The sequence below is a fragment of the Pelodiscus sinensis genome, chromosome 7 (assembly GCF_052426305.1).
Source record: "Pelodiscus sinensis isolate ZL-2025 chromosome 7, ASM5242630v1, whole genome shotgun sequence".
NCBI lineage: Eukaryota > Metazoa > Chordata > Testudines > Trionychidae > Pelodiscus > Pelodiscus sinensis.
This window is the reverse complement of record NC_143058.1, coordinates 72,730,875-72,751,220: the sequence shown is the minus strand read 5'-3', so window position 1 is coordinate 72,751,220 and position 20,346 is coordinate 72,730,875. Positions and strand designations below refer to the sequence as shown.

The 20,346-nt window shown below is 40.9% G+C and overlaps 1 protein-coding gene across 3 annotated transcripts in view; it reads left to right on the top strand.

Annotated features, from left to right (window-relative positions):
• Positions 1-20,346, top strand: part of HECW2 (HECT, C2 and WW domain containing E3 ubiquitin protein ligase 2) — a 263,367-nt gene that overhangs the window by 60,409 nt on the left and 182,612 nt on the right. For all 3 annotated transcript variants that reach the window (XM_075934227.2, XM_006117907.5, XM_089779881.1), the window contains exon 2: positions 12,668-13,006. In XM_075934227.2, coding sequence (XP_075790342.2) covers positions 12,715-13,006 — 292 coding nt within the window. In that variant the 5' untranslated portion in view covers positions 12,668-12,714. The remainder of the gene's footprint in view (positions 1-12,667; positions 13,007-20,346) is intronic.

The window sequence follows — 20,346 nt, the reverse complement described above, 5'->3', positions numbered from 1 at the left end:
AGCACATGACACACCAACCCTTTCCCCCTCCCCTCTGGCTAAGTTATTCACACAAGAACATGGCCCTGCAGCCGGTGCAGGCTGGCTGAGAAACATTTTAAGCTCTGCAAGCGTTTAGCTCGGCAGACAGGCATACTGGTTGGGCTGCTGGTTAGTAAGTCTCCTGGCCTTTGCCACCCCAGCCATTCCCTTCCCCAATCCTTTGCCCCCCCATTCAACATACTCCAGACCCCCTCCCATATCTGGCACCCCAATCCCGTGCCCCAGATCGCAATCCCCTCCTACCCTAGGTCACAATCCAAACTCCCGCACCCCAGTCCTCTGCCCTAAGTCACATTCCAAAACCCTACAGCCCAGTCCCCTCCCGTAGGTCACATTCCAAAACCTTGTAGCCCAGTCCCCTGAGCAAGGTTACACCTTCCTCCCTCACCCAAACTCCCTCCCAGACACCACTCTCCTTCCGGTGCCCCAATCCCTTACCCCAAGCTCCCTTTTGCACCCAACCTCCATCTCAGACCCCAAACCACTTTCACTAATATCATAGAAGAGTGTGGCCATCGACCACTTGGAGTGGCCTCCCGTCAAAAATTATTGCCCACCCCGGCATAACTGGATAAGAGACTAAGCTCTGGTGCTGGGGTTCAAATCCTGTCTTAAACCAGGACTTTGGCATGTGTTTCTGTCTAGGTATGGAGATATAAGACTGCCTTTACAAATGCACATACGTATGCAGCTGTCTTATTTTACCTTGAATTACCTGAATCATGATCTGCCCAATAATACAGTATATAGATAGCTTTTTAAATACATATGCTGTTCTATATGTTTTTCCCTGAGGAGAAATTTCAAACAGTCTAAATTATGTGGTGGTTTCGTAATTAGAGATCGTGTTTTAACATCTGAGCTGAGTCATCAAACTCATGTCTTCTGAGACCTGAAGGAGACAGGAGATCTCTGTCTCTGCTTTATGGAATCTTTATGGTTTTGTAGCAAAACATTAACACTGTAATTTTAAACTCATTTTAAAATATCCATAGGGGAATTGCAGAAGTAAATTCTAGTGGTGTTCTTCATTTACTAAAAAGGAGCTGAAACTATGGGTCAACACATAGAAAATGTTTTTCCCCCAGTGGTATGGACAAACCTCAGAATAAAAACAGAAGAAAATGGCCCTGATCTAGACAAAATAGTACTACTGTGTTGTTACCTATACATGGTCTACTGTCCCCACGTCCTTGGTATTTTAGGTGGGGATAGGAAAACAGGGTGATAGGAAGTGTATATGTTTCTATTATATATGGGATATCTTTCTCCTTATCTATTTCAAATTGACAGAGGAGAAGTAGAGGAAAGGAGCAGGGGAAAGGGAAGATCTAGACAGGGTTTGAAGAGTGATTACGGTAATAATGACTTTGCTTTATTGTAGTAAAGGAAAGATATGACCAAACAAAAGGAGCCAGAGACATTACAAAGAAAAATATTAGCTTAAGGAAGAGTAAAAAACAATCACATATGTATAAAAAAGATAAGAAAATAAAAACTAGAGAGCAAAGGGTAAAATGGCTAGGATGCTAGTAAAACAAGGAAGAAAAGTTTTTTTTTTTGTTTTGTTTTTTTTAAATAAAATAAAGAGTTCAAAAAGAAAGGCCAGAAATTGGGACAGCCCTTAAAAAAATTCCTCTTATGTGCTTATAGTTCAGTTATTTAAACAGACAAGTAAAATATTTTAGTTTTATCAACCGTGGTAAGGTTGAGCAAATTGATTTTTGTGCACAATAAATTTTCATTACAGTTTTTTCACTGTGCTTATGAAGGAATGCCATGCTGGAACATCATTTTGTGAGTGAAGGAATCCAGTATTATGGCCATCATGTTTTGTTTTTTGTTTCTTAACTATTTAACTGCAGAAAACCTATAATTAGATCTTTTAGTTTTTCTCCAAACACAGCCAACCTGTCTCCCATGTAAGCTTTTCCTGAATAGGAGTAATGAAACTCCATGAATTTTCAGTCATTAAGTTTCCATAAAATTATTTACCAGTTGCACTGAACTGGCAGATTTCCACTGTCCCATTTGTAACCGACTCTATGTGGGTGCTGGCTTGTACTGCTTGACTGCTTCCATGCATGGATGTTATAAATGTGTTGGTTCCAGATATTGGACGAACAAGGTGAGTGAGATAATATCTGTTATTGGACCAGTTTCTGTTAGTGAAAGAGATTAGCTTGCAAGCTTATGCAGAGCACTTCATGGTATGGGAAACTCAGTGTTATTTTTGAGTTACTCCCTAATTTTAAGTACCTTTTTCAGACTTGAGGAAGAGCTTTGTGTAAATTCAAAAGCTTGTCTCTCTCACCAATAGAATTTGGTTCCAAAAAAGATTCCATGCACCTTGTCTCTGTGTGCAAGGATGGCTATTAAAGATCTTTTATTTCTGTGAAAAGAGCTTAGTCTGTTTTTTTTCCAGGTGCAGGAGCACTGATTTAGGGATGTAAGAGACTAGTCGACTAGCTGACTATCCGATAAGCATATGCTTGTCGAGTAATGACTGGACTAGTTGCTTCCCCTCCCTTGCTGCCTCTATCAAAGAGAGGTAGCAAGGGAGAGGGGAGCAGGAGCCATTGCTGGGGGGAACTGTCTTAAAAGCCAGTTCCCTCCAGAACTGCCTCCGTGGGGGACAGGGGAGGCAAAGGCATCCCTACTGCTGTGCCTCTCCCTTTGAAATGTACAAGAGCCATCCCTGGCTCTTATACATTTCAAAGGGAGAGCCAGGGATGGCTCTTGTACATTTCAAAGGCAGAGGCACAGCAAGTTAGCAAGCACCCCCCCTTAACAACTAATCAAGTAGTTGATGGAAATTCCATTAACTACTTGATTAGTTGATTAATTGAAATTTGACGTCCCTACACTGATTACAAAGCATTCAGGGGAAAGGCTGGCATTTTACCTGTGAATCACTTTGGGGGCCTGTTCTTAGGTGCTTTATAGCTTCAGGACAATAAAAGAACCTGTACACCTTGTCACAGGTGCCTTCAGAGAGTGGAGTAGCCCCTGTAGTATGAGGAGGGCCTGAAACATAAGCCCTTGTATCTGAGGCCCGAGACCTGGTCTAAAGTAGTGGTCACAGCTTTGCTGATAACAAAGAAAAGTCAGGCTGTGAACCAGGCAAGGCCTGTTCACAGAACATGACCGGAACAGGGCTAATATAGCAGAAACACACGTTCCTAAGAAATGTTAGGCACAGGCCATGCATGTAAACACCTTCTAGAATGGTGGTACAAGAACACCTCGATACCAACACATTTCCCAAAAGGTAGCAGGAACATGATAAACCATCTTAAAGATAAGGTCAGGGTAACAACATGATGGATCGAGCTGTTTTGATCAAATCAACAGGTACAAAGTGGTGAGGGGTAACTGGCTACATCAGAGGGTGCAAACTAAGTTAGAGGGGACAATACTTAACTCGTATGTACTGATGTATAGAATGTAGTCTTTGGCCAGCCTAGGGGGCAGTCAGTAGTCCTGCCAGTGACTGAGCTGTGTTCAGAGCTAGATAGAATAATGGAGGTTAGGTCCAATTAGCCAGGATGGGTAGGACTGGGTTAGGACTAGTGTCCCTAGCCTCTGTTTGTCTGGAAATAGATGACAGGAGAGGGATCACATGAAGATTACCTGTTGGGTTCCCTCCTTCTGGGGCATCTGGCATTGGCCACTGTTGGCAGACAGGATACTGGGCTAGATGGACCTTTGCACTGATCCAGTATAGCTGTTCTTATGTTCACTGTCACAGGCATATATAGGCATACATGTGCTAATATACCCATAGACATCGATCCAGGGAGCTGAGACTGTGCTTTGTTGGCAATATACCTAGCTGGGTACCTTCGTATCTTAACTGATCTTCTGGTCATTGTGCAGTTTGCTCAAAGACTGGCTGTGCCAATGCCTACACAAAGTTGGACAGCCCACAGGGAGAACACCCACATACAGCTGAACATCTAGCAATTGCCCTGTCACTTGGATTATTATCTTAAGCCTCACTGCATAACCATCTGTTAAATATTTTTATAGCTTATATGAGTTTATTGTGATTCTCATTGTTGGTAATTTTCAGACTACCAGCACATACCACTTCAATATCAAGATTTCAGATGAATTACTGTATAATAAAATGGAAACCTTTTACTCGTTACTGGGAATAAAAAGGCAGAATTTTATGCTGAACAAACCATTTAATTAAATAGCTGAATAGATAGGCCCAGTTTAATTTTCAGAATGAGATAAATTAAAAGTCAAAACAGTGTGATCTGATGGAGGCAATAAAGCTCAACCTGGATTGCTTGCATTAACTGACCTAGAGTGAAATTTGCCTTTGCATTGAGGACTCAGGGAAGTTTCTTTGATGATCATAAATGCCATGACACAGTGGAAGGACACCAACATCCACACAGGATTCTCCTTGCTCTCTGTTCTAGTGATATCTTCATGCCATCTCTCTTCAGACTAACATGCGGGATGGTAATAGGCATTGTCCAAGAAAAGGGCCCTCATACATTATTATATATATCAAATTCACTCCCCATTCTTGTGATGTGGCAACCTCATGCCATCGTATCATGGCCCTGCAAATGATATACTTCAAGTTACACTAAATGAAAGGTTAGTCTAAAGAAAACATTTTGGAAATTTAGTGTTACTTAATTTCCTTCTGTATTTCCTGTCCACCTTCGGGGAAGTGGCTTTGGATGATTAGAGTCTCTTCCAACAGCAATGTGCTTTCTAACTGCACATTTAAACTGTTCAGTAATGGCTGTGGAGGAAAAGAGTCACCGGGACTAATCTTAGAGCAGCTAAGTAATTTAAATCATTGGAGAGTGGAATACCATAATTTACAAAGTGCACTCATTGTTAGCACTTTTGTCAGGAACAGCTCTCCAGTTGTACAGCAGCTTTGACTCATGGGCAAACTTATCCAGCATACTTCTTATATGGGTTTTACTTCAGTCATCTCATGTTGCTTGTGCTGTACGGTTCCTCTTTTCCCTATATGTCAGCAGTTAGTAAAGAGGCAGTAATAATAGTACTGAGTGTTTATTATTCAGAGATTCAAAGTGCTTCTCAAAAGGTAAGCAGTTGTTATCCCTGGTTTACAGACTTTTAGAGCAGCTAAGTAACTTGCTAAGATTTCACAATGAGTCTTTGCCAGACCCAGGAAAACTCTTGTCTTCAGACTGACAATGCTATTCCTTTATACGCTGACTTTTTCTATCTCCATTACAAATTAATATAAAAGTTGTATTGTCCTGTTCTTCTCAGTAGAAGACTGTTCTAGTAGTAGTTTTTTAGTCAAAGAAGACTGATTTTCTGCTCACATAGAATAGTATTGGCTTATTTCTGTTACAGGCTTTCTTAAAATCAATTTTTTTTAAAAAAGAACACATAGCAGTAAACTGAAAAATGTTACATTACACATACTTAGAAATTTCTTCATCCAAAAATGAATTTAGCTCATGCTGATACTTTCCTGAGAATAGCAAGATTATTAGGCCCATTAATAAGCAGAGCTTTGGGAGTAGACTACTTTTTAATAATATACCAATAATTGCTTTGGCATGTATTTCCTTACAGCTCCAAGAAGTGCATGGCATGTCCTATAATAAGCAAATCTAAGTTCATTGAGGGAAAACAGGCCAGTGAATATAATTCTTTAATTTTAACTGGCCCATCTCTTGAGGAATTAAATGAAAGGATCTATATTTCAAAGGATCTATATTTCAAAACAATTGCTAATATCTGTCAACTAGCATAACAAAATATAGTCCTCTTAAAAAGAATTACAAGCATTTTAAGATATTTCATCTACCAATGAGTTCCCTATTAATGTTTTAGATTTACAGTTAAGATTTCCCATCTCAGCATGTTTTTCTTTTCCTATGGTGCTCTATAAGAAACAGATTTAAATAATCAAAGAAACAGGCCTGACTATTCAGTGCAAACAATTAAAATGACTGAGCACAAATTACTATCAGATATACAAAATAAACTGGGAAAAAATAGAGAAATCAATGTTCCTCTCTAATCTACTTCAGTTACTGTGATCTTATGTTACTTTTAATATGAGGTAAAAAAATTTTAGACAAAAGTGTCTCAGGTTTCATTAGGATTGGTACAATCATATTTTTTTCTTCCACTGTATCATGGCCACTAGTCTTGTGTATGCTAATCAACAGGATAACCTATTTAAAATACTAGAATCCTGTTACTGGAAGTTCATGCAGTAAGGGCAGAGTGATGATAAATAGTCATTTGTGGGTTTTTTTAAAAAACCTCATCTCTTTGCCATTGATGGACTGATAATGGTGTACGACTCCCAAATGGGCTTAGAATGCACTTTGTATCTGGCTATTTGGGATATATTCCTTGCAAATACTCAGATATTAGATTCTAACTAATACTGTACTGTTCACTCTTTCCCATATTTCAGTCTGAGATTCAAATTTATTATTTCTTGACCTTCAATCTATTCCCATATACTTTGCATTTATGTAATAAAGTGGGTTTATTAATCTTTTCCATGTTTTGGGACCCCCGTCTCCATGCTGAGACCTCCTACATCGTATCTAGATGGGATCCCACACCATTTGGCACAGTGGGGAAAAGCAAGGTGCCTGTGAATCCTTGACAGTTGTAGAGTCATGAACTTAGGTTGAAATCCTGTGTTATTATCCAGTTAACTCCCTCTTGGAGGACAAGTGGCTCATTCCAGCAGGCCAGGAAGATAGAATGCAAAAAGTTGGGCTCCTGACTTAAATAAAATGCCAGTTCCATGGAAGAGGTGTTGGATTCTATGGCATGTTCAAAAAATTTCTGATTCAGTTCACAGAGATTAGAGTTGAATGGGACAGTTCACACTTCTTAACATTTATTGCCACTATAGAGAATTGGTGAGTTCTTGTCCCAGTAGTTTTGATTCATAATCCTCTTCTCTTCCCACTAAAACATATTGCCTCCCTTAAAAGTGTGTTCTTTCTCTTTACTTAATGACTGTTAGAATATGTAGACTAGATAAGTCTCTTGATAGGATCTCTTCCTCTTGTCTGTATTGACAAACTTATCCGATTCCTTTGGTGCAGTTACGTGGCAGGAGGTTTTCTGGGTTTTCTGCTCTGTAAGGCTATGTCTAGACTGCAAGCCTCTTTCGAAAGAGGCTTTTTCGAAAGATACTTTTGAAAAAGCCTCTTTCGAAAAAGAGCGTCTAGACTGCAAGCAGAACTTTCGAAAAAGCGGCTTGCTTTTTCGAAAGGCAGTCTGGATGCTCTCTTTTGAAAAACCCCTGTTTGCATTCAAGAACGCCTTTTTTTGAAAGAGCACTTTCGAAAAAAGGTGTTCTTCCTCGTAAAATGAGGTTTACCACCGTCAAAAGAAAAGCCGCGTTCTTTCGATTTAATTTCGAAAGAACGCGGCTGCAGTCTAGACGCAGGTGAAGTTTTTTCGGAAAAAGGCTACTTTTTCGGAAAAAACCCCTGAGTCTGGACACAGCCTAAGTCTACACTATACTTCAAGTACGATTCTCCTGCTCTTTTACATATACTCAGGCTAGTTCTGATCAAGCTAGCATGAATATAAATAGCAGTGTAGCTATGGTGGAACACGTATCAATAGTGGAGTCATGGCTGTGCTGTGTTGTGGATGAAGTTATTCTAGAGAATGGAGAACATACCCCTCACTGTACCAAGGGTTCAGGATTCTGTTTTTACTCATCATCTTCTTTCTTATACAATGACTCAATATGTGACATTGTTCTGCTGCTGTTGGACAGTGAAAAATTAAAGGTGCTAATCTTCACTTCCACAATGCTGTCACCATTCATCATCCCAGAGTGCTTATCTCATAGTCATTGCCATACAGAAAGTTTGTGTGGTAGTTCAGAGGATAACCAGCTGTGTCTCTGGGCCAACCCTTTAACAAACTATTTTGAGTAACAACTGTGGGAAGAGTCTGCAATCCAGCCGTCTAAGTCAGAGATCCCTATATAAACAAGAAATGATTCACTGTTATGACTAAGATGAAGAAGGCAGTATGTAAACTCAAATGGTGTTGGTTTTGTTTCTTGTTATTTACTCTACAGATGTTTCATTTTCAATCCTACACCTGGTTTTGGGATTGTTAGACTTTCATTCATATTTTAAAATTATTTAATATTTGTATATTGAAAATACTTTGGTATATAACTTTATTTTGTTATGAAAGCTAAATCAGATAACTTCCCCCATTCATTTTTTTATATATTAAGTGGAGGGTTTTTTTTTTTTTTTTTTTAGATCAAAGATTTTAGCAAAATTGCTCTCTTACAAGGTCAGTAATCAAAGCTTATATTTATATCTTCGATGTTGTTTTAAATCTAGATATAATCCTGAATTTGGCCCAGTGCGTATTCATGAAGAAATCAGTCTGATTTCTTTCTGATACTTTCTGAAATATTTAAGACCACCTTGATAGCCAGATAAACAGTGTTGATACTACTTCACACAGATTTCAATTTTAATTGAGAACTAGCATGAAACAAACAGCTGGTTGTAGTCTTTGCTAATTTCTCAGTTTCCTTAGATGAAAAGCATATGAAATTTATTTCTATGCTACAAATTGGCTTCACTAGACCATTGCTCCTTCTCTGATCAGTTAATAGTCATATTGATAACTTGCCACACTGGTCTTGAACTTGATAAAATTTCAGTTCTCATCCTTTTGAGCTGGCATATTCCATACTTCATGTAAAGGAAAATTCATGCAGCAAATTATGTATGCTGTCCTCATAGGGCAGCAAGGATTGCAACTGTTATTCAGTGACATATCAAAGAAACCCAAAATGGAAGGATAATTCTTATTTTCAAACTGGATGTGCAGGTGAATCAGTACTCATGGGAATTTAAAGTAAGATTAGCAGCTCATTTTGAAGGGAGAAAAAATGAACAGGTGCTTTCCTGCCCAACTGCAGATTGAATTTTTATTCCTGAGGAACAAAAACAATGAACCTTTCTGCTCAACATGTGGCATGTATACTTGTCATGGTTCTGGTTTTTGGACAACAAATATGAGATTCAGGTTGCCTTAGGTTTGAATAATTGCTCATGTCCATTCCAATATGTGTATGAGCACGCTGCATGCACAATTATCACACAGTTTTCCCTAGTAGTACCTGTCGAGTCGATAGCGGTGCCCCTTATGGTGGAGTATATATACCACTGCTCATCTGCCACCTGCTCAGTTTCTTCTTGCCACCAGTGGTGATCTTTGGAGCCACTTACTCGTTCTTGCTTTCCATTCACTAGTTGAATGGTTATGCAGTCGGTTGTATATAGTTTTCAATTAGTTGTTAGTTGTAGTTAGATTTAGTGTTAATTGGTTAGTTGTTTATTCAGTGCCAATACATTGTTTTGATATTTTGCAAAATGGAAGTAGTATGTTCTGGGCCCCCCACTACAAAAAGGATGTGCATGCATTGGAGAGGGTCCAGCGGAGGGTGACCAAAATGATTAGGAGGCTAGAGCATATGACCTATGAGGAGAGGCTGAGGGAGTTGGGTTTGTTTAGTCTGCAGAAGTGAAGAGTGAGGGGGGATTTGATAGCAGCCTTCAACTTCCTGAAGGGAGGTTCCAAAGAGGATGGAGAAATCTGTCACTACTGAGAACAGCCTGGCAGAACAAGGAGCAGTGGTCTCAAGTTGTGGTGGGAGAGGTCCAGGTTGGATATTAGGAAACACTATTTCACTAGGAGAGAAACACTGGAATGGGTTTCCTAGGGAAGTAATGGAGTCTCCATCCCTAGGGGTGTTTAAGTCTCGTCTTGACAAAGCCCTGGCTGGGTTGATCTAGTTGGGATTGGCCCTGCCTAGAGCAGAGGGCTGGACTTGATGACCTCCTGAGGTCTCTTCCAGCTCTATGGTTCTATGATTCTATGAAATCTGAAAATGAAGAAGGAGACTGTCTCTGGAGTAGGTTTGCTAACTGTCTAATTGTATAAAGCTCAAGACCCTGGCTCCACCCCATGTCTGAAGCCATGCCCCGTCCTGCCCCTTCTCCAAAGCCCCACCTCCAACTCTCTCCATCCCCTCCCTCTGTCACTCACTCTCCCTCACCCTCCCTCACTTTCACCAGGCTGGGGTAAGGGGTTATGGTGAAGGATAGAGTGCAGGCTCCAGCAGGAGTTTGGGTGCAGGAGGAATTGCGTGATATGGGCTCTGGGAGGGGGTTTGGGTGTGGGCTCTGGATTTGGGCTCTGGGTGGCAGCAGGTGGTTGGAATGAGGGGGACAGTGCTTACCTTGGGCAGCTCCCTAAAGCTACTGGCATATGCATCAGGTAGTGGCTCCTAGGAGATTGGAGGCAGGAGTCTTCATGCACCACTGCCTGCAGGCACCACCCTTGCAGCTCTTATTGGCTGCAATTCCTGGCCAATGGGAACTGTGGAGTCTGCACTCAGGATTGGGGACAGCATGCAGAGACCTTTTCTTTCCCCCCAGGGGCTGCAGGCCAGGCAGGTAAGGGAGCCTACCTTAGATTTGCTGTGTTGCCGGAGTGTTACTTACAAAATCTCCCAGTTTGGCTGAAGAAGCCTCCAGGAAATACGGTGTGATTCTGGGAGACTCTCAGCAAAACTAGGAGAGTTGACCGCCCTACTCTGAAGAGAGAGCCGACATGAGAAGAAACATGGAACTAGGCCCTTTGTTCTTTGCTTACTAAGCTATTCCTTTACCAGGCAGTTTTAACACATGACTATGCATGTAAAGCTACAGAAGTTACAACTATCAAATGTACTTGACACAATCTACTTGCAGATAACCCTACACAAAGGATTAAGGGGAAATAATCTCTCACTGAAACCAAGTAACCTGTTTCTTACTTGCCAAATATTGCATAGCTTACTTCTGGAAATTTGTGCAGCCTTTTTTCCCATTAATAATGGGTTAATATCATGTTGGATATATCCTTTCTGGAGAAGATCCTTTCTGGATCAGATGGGAACCATTGAATTCATGAAGTGTCTATTCTTAGATTAGGCCAAAAGAAAAACATCTAATTAGGCAGACACACTGACATAGACTAATTTAACTTCTGTCCTTACCTCTACAGTACCTCACTCAGGGAATTGACATATTTGTTATCTAGAGAAATCTCAGAACCCTTATTTTCCCCTCTTAGATTCCTCTAGACTTTAACAAAAAATACTTTGCTGTGGTGCTATGTGCTTGCTGAAACTATATATATATATATACAGGCAGTCCCCGACTTACGCGGATCCGACTTATGTCGGATCCGCACTTACGAACGGGGCTTTCTTGCCCCAGAGCTCACAGGCAGCGGGACCGCCCAGAGCGCAGCGGTCCTGCCACCTCGACCTCCGGGGCGAGAAAAGCTGCTCCAGGTGCCCCTGGTCTGCTGGGGACCGTCTCCGGGGAGGGCGGAGGGGTCCCACGCCTCTGAGGCTTTGCTCTGGCAAAGCCGGGGAGGCGCGGGACCCCGCCGCCGCTGCGGCTTTGCTCCCGGTGTCCCTGGTCTGCTGGAGACGGTCCCCAGCAGACCAGAGGCACCGGGAGCAAAGCGGCAGCAGCGGCGGGGTGCCGCGCCTCTGAGGCTTTGCCAGAGCAAAGCCTCAGAGGCGCGGGACCCCTCCGCCTCCCAGAGCAAAGCCTCAGAGGCGCGGCACCCCACCGCCGCTGCCGCTTTGCTCCCGGTGCCTCTGGTCTGCTGGGGACCGTCTCCAGCAGACCAGGGACACCTGGAGCAAAGCCGGGGAGGTGGAGGCCCCAGCAGACCAGGCTTTTGTTGTGGACCCTGGGTTAGAGCAGCTGGGGTGCTGCCCGGTTGGTCCTGTAGGGACCTACCTGGCAGCCCAGCTGTTCTGTCCCAGGCTCGAGATTCAGCCGCTGTTAAAACTGATCAGTGGCTGATTCCAGGAAGCTGGGGGCAGAGCAATTCTGCCTCCAGCTTCCTGTAGTCAGCCCCTGGTCAGTTTCAGCAGCAGCGGCTGAATCTGGAGCCAGTTCCGACTTACATACAAATTCAACTTAAGAACAAACCTATAGTCCCTATCTTGTACGTAACCCGGGGACTGCCTGTATATATTCTGTCTAATGTTTGTATTACTGTAGAACTGTATTACTTTTCTGATTCATTAGTTTAAAAAAGTTATTACTACTACTAGGTACTATTCTAAATAGATATATATTGTTGCAATTGTTTACCTAAAAAAGGACTTTGTTATCTCCATGTACTCTGAGCCTGTGTCAGACTTAATCCAGTACTAAATCTTCATTGTTTGCTCAGGATATTTTGTGGTTTCCACTTTTTTCTAGTCTGTGCACAGTAGCTCCCTGTTGGTTTCTTGGTGCATAATTGTTAATACAAAGTGCATGTTTGATTCTCAGTGCCAGCAAGACTGCCACAAGTAGTTCATGCAACGTGCCTCAGTTTTTCAGTGTATTGAATAGTATCTTTAGATTGTATCAGTGGTAAATTAATGAACGATGAGTTTTATTTCATCCAAGTGGGACTATTATAGGGGCAATCTTAGGTCAAGAAACCTTTAAACCAAGTTCTTTCCATGTAGAGCTTGATCCAGTATCCCATCTTTCAGCTCTAACACTTCATGTCTCTCTGTTCTTTGCAGATCTGTAGTGAGAAGTTTTTAATATAGACTGACCAGAGAGGGACAAGATGGCAAATTCAGCCAGAGAACATCTGCTTTTTGTGCGACGTCGTAATCCTCAGCTACGGTATACTCTGAGCCCAGAGAATCTACAGAGTCTGGCATCTCAGGGCACCATACCTGAAAACATGAATTTACAGCGTGCCAACAGTGACACAGATCTAGTGACCTCAGACAGCCGCTCTAGTTTGACAGCAAGTATGTACGAATACACCCTGGGGCAATCTCAGAACCTTATAATTTTTTGGGATATTAAAGAAGAAGTTGACCCAACAGACTGGATAGGACTTTATCATATAGGTGAGTCAGAATAATTTCTTAATTTTCTGTCAGTATTTGTCCTTTGCCACCTCTTCTCGATTTTCATTATCTCCAATGGTGCACATAGCAACAGAGTCTAAAGATGAAATATGAGATGAGACTGCACAAAATTCTCTAAATTTCTCTTTCTCTCTTGGTTCAGAGACGTGAAAATGTGTTGCCAATTAACATAGATTTTGGTTCCATACTTACCTCCTCAGTGGTGAAATGTGGCCTTCTTAGGTAACAGAGGCTGTATGCATATACAGTCTTTCTATTTATACCTTTTATTACTATTGGCTGGTGGCTGCATTACTGACTTGGAATTTTAAGGTGGTGGGTTTTTGCATATTCTGATTACACAAAAGAGATACACAAGCACCAGAGCTGTTAGCTGTACCAGTCCTCCATAAACTTAGAAGAGATTCAGAAGAGTCACTTCTTTATCTCACTCAGATATATCGTCACATTAATGAGATGTTCCTTTCAGTAAATTGTGACACATTAATAGTAACACTATGTTTGTGCCCAATGTTTCTATTGCCATGCCTAATATCTAGCTTTATTTTTTCACTTTAAAGTTTCGTAGGGGGCTATGCCCTCTGCCTGCTACGTTCGCCTACCCCCTCTCTCTAGCCACTTTCACTTTGTGGAGAGAGCCTGTTGACTCTGATGATGTGATGATGTCATTCTGTCGTCCAGCAGGAAAAACTTTTTTATATATAGAGAGAGATAAGTAGGCAGCCATGACTTCTTCCAGGATTCATCTTTATGACTTTACATGAAAAGGTTTTCTTAGACATGTGAACAGTAATTTAATATTTTTAGACAGGAAGGTTTTTAGCATTTGTAAAAATGTATTTTATGTAAATTCTTGAAGTTGACTGTTGCACACTAAAATGTAAAAAATTACATCTTTATAAACAATAACTTCTTTTCATGAAAGATGTATCCTTCAGAACCCCTTCCAAAGAAATAAATCAGTTTGGAGGGAAATTGGAGCCCTCTCTACCCTAACCTGCTGGATTGGATATTGCCACCATTTTAGTTAAATCCCGAATCAAAGCAGTTCAGTTGACTCAGTGTCCTTGCCAATTACATTTTTATTTAAATAAAGATCTCCTCTTGCATTCATTGACATTAGGTTCGTTGGGAGCATTCTGTCATCCTTCTGTCCAGTTATTCAACTGTCTTTCAAAACAGTTGAAGAGCAGTTTTAATCTGGCCCCAGAATAAAGATTTGTTCTGCTGTTTGTCTATGGAGTCTCCCAAAATGCAAAATAAAGACACTGACTCTAGCCTCCACTGAGAGGACAAACAAACTCTGCCTACTTTGAACGTAAACTGGGATTATCATGGATTTCTTATATGCTTGTCAAAAGTGCTACCCTATTTTTAAAAACTGCCCTTCATTCAGGCACTTGAAATCTTTCAGCACATGTTGAAGTTCCTTTATTGAGATCAACGAGTGTTTTGCTATTGATGAAAATAGGAGCAGAATCTTATCAGACTCTTTTCTTTAAAAAGTTTTATTTTTGTATTATGTAGTCACTGTTTTTAAACTTCATATAAATAAAACCGTGACTTGCTTTCCATTCTAACTCTGGTTATGTATCTAGTCTGACATGGAAAAAATCCCTTTGTAAGAAGTTTTGCATGTGTGTTTCCTATTAATAGAAAAATATTTTTAGGGTGGCACAATCTCAAGACATCTCGCTGAAGGAAGTATAAGAGATACAGCATAAATTGCTCAAAATTTTACAACCCATCACCTCCTCCTTACCAATCAATAAACCCATCCGAAACTAGATGGCAGACACTGGCCTCTCCCTGCCATTAATTTCAGGGCGCAGAGAACATATTTTGTCCTGGCTAAGGCAATGGATTTTCTTTTTTCACACTCCTCGTCTAATTAATTGGTGGAAAATGCTGTCCATCATTGTTCCAGACAGCCACAATTTAAAGTTATGCCCCAAGACAAAGATCCTAAGCAACTGGACATTTTCAGGAGGAAAGTTTACTCCACCACCACTCTGCAGTTCTGAATTTCTAGCTATGCTACCCTGCTTGCCAACTACGATCACACAAGTTACACCAGGCTACAGGAGCTCCTAAATGATCTCCCTGAGCAAAAGAGGCCACAGCTCCAATCCATAATGGAGGGCCAATCAGTCGGCTGAATGGTGCTGCAAGCTTCAACAGACGTAGCGGACACGGCAGCCAGGGCTATTGTGACAGCAGTTGTTATATATCTCACGTTGTGGCTACAATCATCAGGCATTCCACGTGAGCTGCAGACAAAGATAGAGGAGCTTCCGTTCAACAGAAATCAGCTCTTGGTTGCAAAAACGGATTTGCACAACGCTTTGGACATTAGGCATGTACACACCGCCTAATAAGAGAAGAAGGTTCACTCTCTATCGGAGACTGAGAGAGAGCTCCTACCAGAGACAGCAACAGAGGCCATTTGAGCACCAGTCCAAACAACGACCTAACAGGAGAAGGGCTCAGTACTCTGTCATCTGCCCCTCAGCTGGCAGCAGCAAAACAGCAGATTTGAAGGTATGGCCGAGGGTCTGAGCGACCTTCCCATGGAACCAGTGCACAATCCTTACATTTTCCACCACCGCCTGAGGCCCTTTTACCATCATTGGGACCTCATTACTACAGACCAATAGGTCCTTGAGATTCTCAAAACAGGCTATATAATCCCCTTCACTTCCATGCCCTCTCTCCAGCCCCCCTACCTATCCTTCACGGTCACCTCTCATCAATCCCTTATACAAGCAACCGTACAAAAACTACTCAGGTTGGGGGGGTGTCATACTGTTGGTTCTTCCCGAATTTCACCGGAAAGGGTTTTACTCAACCTGCTTTCTTACTTCCAAAAAGACAGGGGGGTGGAGGCCCATTTTAGATCACAGGAAACTCAACAAGGTCATCTGCAACCACAAATTCAGGATGATGACTTTAGGAACCATCATACCTGCCCTGGATGAGGGGAACTAGTTCCCAGCCCTCGACATTCAAGACGCATACTTCCACATAACTATCCACCCTGCTCACAGGAGGTTTTTCACGTTCATGTATTCATTGTGCATATTATGATGGCTTTATATCACATTTGTAATTAAGCAAAATAGCTTAATAGTAGGAAATATATTAATTGTCTGTTATACTTCTTAACACATTGATGAGTGAAGTCTGTGGGAGCGAAGGGTTGGGAAAATCCCCAGGAAATCTTTTGATAGTGTTATAAATTCAGAGATTCTAAGGCCAGGAGGGACCATTGTGAATATCTGGTTGGACCTCCTGGGTAGTACAGGCCATGGAACTTTCCCAAAACAATTCCTAATGTCTCTGTTTTAGAAGAACATTCAATCTTGTTATAAAAATTGCAAGTGATGGCGAATGTACCATAACTCCTGTAAATTTTTCCAGCAGTTGATTGTCCTCACTGTCAAAAACGTATTCCTTATTTTCAATCAATTAAATATTTGTTTTCCAGGTAGGTATTTATAGTTTTCTCCTCTCTCTCTGTATGTAAAAGCTTTTCCTACCGGGTAACAGAATGTTCCTGCTGTTACCCGCACAAATTTCTCTATCCCTTCCACACTGTAGGGACACACACCTTTACCCAGTTCCTACAGCTCAAGGTGCAACCCTGTCAATTTATACACCCACCCTGACCCAATTCCTAGGGTTCAGGGCACATTTTCCTGTGGGATTTGCAGGATCTTTAGCCACTGAAAGAGCCTCACACAGTAATATCCTTATCCTCTATTTATTGACAATTCCCAAACAAACAGAATACACACGCTAAGCACACAGTGTCATGCTCACCAATCCTGATAGTCAGGCAGACTTCCCCTGTTGGCCAGGCAATATCAGTCTCTCTGGTCTTAGGCTGTGTCTCGGAGTGAGTTCTTCTTTCCAGGTCTTCCCCTTCCTCCTGGTCTTCTTCCAGCCTTTTCTTCCTTCTGATCTTCTTCTTCCTGATCTCCTTCTTGGACCCCAGTTTATATAATGAAACCTGAGACTTGCTTAGCTATACCTTAACCAATTATTTTAGTATAATTTTACTAACCAATCATAACAAAATTACCTAATGAATCATACCCCACCACCTTAATTGATTTACACCGAGCAAAATTAATTATACAACGGACAGAAACAGTTACAAACCAGAGATCACACAGTCAAACAATAGGAAAGTGTCATAGAATGAGGATTCCACACCATTCTCTATTGATAAGAAGTTTCTTGCCAGACAGAATGGTGTCACTTAAGTTTTCTTTACCCATCTTGGCATCTGTTTCTTTAGCTGGTGACAGTGGGGGAGCTATCAGGGCAAAGTCCCCTCCTCACAGCCTGGTGTGACACTTTTTAATACAATTCAGATGGAACTGTGAGTATGTGACTCCAGTACTTAAGGTAATGGCTGCTACTCTTCAGTCTGGCTGCAGAAGGCGGCTTTGGTTCAGGCCTAGCACAGGCCTTCCAACCTGGCTACAGAAAAGCCATATTGTTACACTGCCAGGTGACAGAATGACTTAATCACTTCATCAGCGTCAACAGGCTCTCTCAGTGAAGTGAAAGCGACTAGAGAGGGAGGGGGGGCGGTTGATGAGCGTAGCGAGCCAGGGGTGCAGCCCCCTAGTAAATGTTTTTAAATTTCCTTGTGTGGGGGAAGAGGAAATTCACACTGTCACTTAAGGCAAACAGACATCAATTAATTAAAACAATGCTATTAGAATATTTAAATCTAGTAATATTGAAAGCCTGAAAATTCTGAGTTAAAGCTATTGTTACACAGACATTATGAAATCAGAATACCTAACCAACCAACCTTGATTCTGACCCTGTTGTCCTCCACTTTCCATTTATTTTAGGTGTAGATGTTGATTGATAATGGGACATTACAAATATGTGGTGTATAAGTAATCCCGGTACCTTCAGTTCCTTACATCCTTAACAACAAAGCATCGTCAACTTCCATGTATTGCTGTAGAATTTGAAGACATTCAGCATTTCATAGAAGTGTGTGTCATACATGCATTATAGCCCCCTAATTTCATTTGAAGTGCAGGGATTATAAAGACTTAATTGGATTTAACCATCCTGTCCTTTATTTTAAAATAATCTGGTGTTTTATGCAGTCATTCTCCTTTTGCACTTCCTCCTGTAGTTAACATACGTTTTAGTGAACTGCATATAATCTAAGAAAGGTCTCTGGCTCTGTGCCAGTGTAATGAAGTAGCTCTATTCCCCCGTGCCCCCAACCCGTACAGAACAATCTTGGAAGGAAATACCAGTAGACAAAGGAAAATATTTACCTCTTAGCTTAAACAAGACGTAACACTGTTCTTTTTCCATTGATTATGGAAATAAGTGGATTTATGAAAGAAAAAAGTGGCCCATTCCTAAAAAGAAGTGGTTATTCATTTAATAAATTAACAAAACAATAAAACATGAGCGATCTTGAAAACAAGCATCATTCAGGCTCAGATTTTATAATAGAGAGGTCTGTCAAAAAGTAAATTAGAGTGGAACTTTGCTGCATTGGAGTGAATTTTAGATGAAAATATTAATAGTGATGTTGAAGGTTTTCTCTTTTCTTTTGGGAGACATTTGGTTTAGTTCAGAGAATCTGGTTCATTCTAATGTGCTGCTTTGTTGTTCTCAGTCTCTGAGATAGATGTTCTCTGAGAGAGAAATGTGTGGTTTAAAAAAAAAAAAAATTCCAGGGAGACCTTTACTGTACATTAAATTTTTATAGATTGTGTTTCTAATAACAGAAAGAAATTGACAGTGAAAGTCTTTCCCTTTTGTTCCTGTGCTAATTCTGTTGATTCTCCCACTGGTTTTCAGTCACCAGTGAACAGTGACTTAAATGCTTATTAGTCTAAGTTTTATGAAGTGGTTAAAGTTATTGTTGTGTTAGGAATTCCTACCAAACTTATTTTATTTCTTTGTCATTAAGAGATATAGTGTGAATCAACAATGAAGTCCATCTGTGTTAAGTACTAATAAACACAATGTTTATATTATTGTAAGTAATCCGAATTTCTGTATGTGGTAGTATAATAGCAAATGAGGTTTATACTTTCGATTTTGAACAATATATAACTAGTCGTTTTTACTACCTTAAAAAAGTTGTTTAGCTGTATAGCTATTTTCAGTTATTTCTTTAAGTTTGTATGTTTCATGTCATTCACTTGTGTGAGTTTGTCCCTCTTTGTCCCTGGTACTATGTGTATGTCTCACTGAGATAGTGTTGTTCCATTTTAATTTATTGTAGAGTAACTTGTTTATAATGAGGTTCTTTCTCTCATTATTGGTATATTCCTAACAAATGATGCGAACACAAAAGGAAAATTGCAGATAAGTGTAATTGCTGATATTTACATTATTTGCATTTGCATTGCTATTGTTTCTTTGTGATTTTTTTTTTGTCTTGCACTGTCTGAATTTCATCAGGGATGAACTGGAGGTTCAGTAACACATCTTATCTGAAAACCATCATGGGGTTGGGGGTCCGTCTGCTATGTACATTGGACAAATGTCTCAGACACTTCGCCAAAGGATCAATGCCCACAAAACAGATATTAGACAGGATCACAAAGAAAAAACAGTTTCTTCCATTTCAACCAGAAAGGGCATTGTCTCAATGACTTGATTATCTGCATCCTGCTTCAAAGACCTTTTCACACCAGACTTGAAAGAGAATCCTCTGAACTGACACTTTACGCCTAAGTTTGAATAAAGACTCTAATTATCTTACCCATTACAAAGATAGCTTCCCCAATTATCACCTCTAATATCATTAGCTCACAGACACTTACCTCCCTCCTCATCCCCCTTCTGTTCTGAAATTTGATTTGTCCTTTTCATATATGTTTGTTTTTTTGATTGTATGCTTTGGTATATATGGTTGTGCCAATTTCCTTCCACTATTTGATCTGAGGAAGTGGGTCTGGCCCACGAAAGCTCATCACCTAATAAACCATTTTGTTAGTCTTTAAAGTGCTACATAGTCCTGTTTTTTGTTTCAGCTACACCAGACTAACACGGCTACATTTCTATCACTGGGGGGTTGGTTCAAAATAACTCCCGAGCATACACCAGGGCTGAGAGAAGTTATCCAGGACTGCCTATCTTTCTCTGGACATGTAAAGTCTTTGTGCATATGAAGTGCTGTAGCCATGTTGGTTGCAGGATATTAGAGACACAAGGTGGGTGAGGTAATTTTTTTTTTATTGGACTAACTTCTGCCAGTGAAAGTGACAAGCTTTTGAGTGTACAGGAGGCCTCTGACTTGTAGCTGCCCCAGTTCCGAC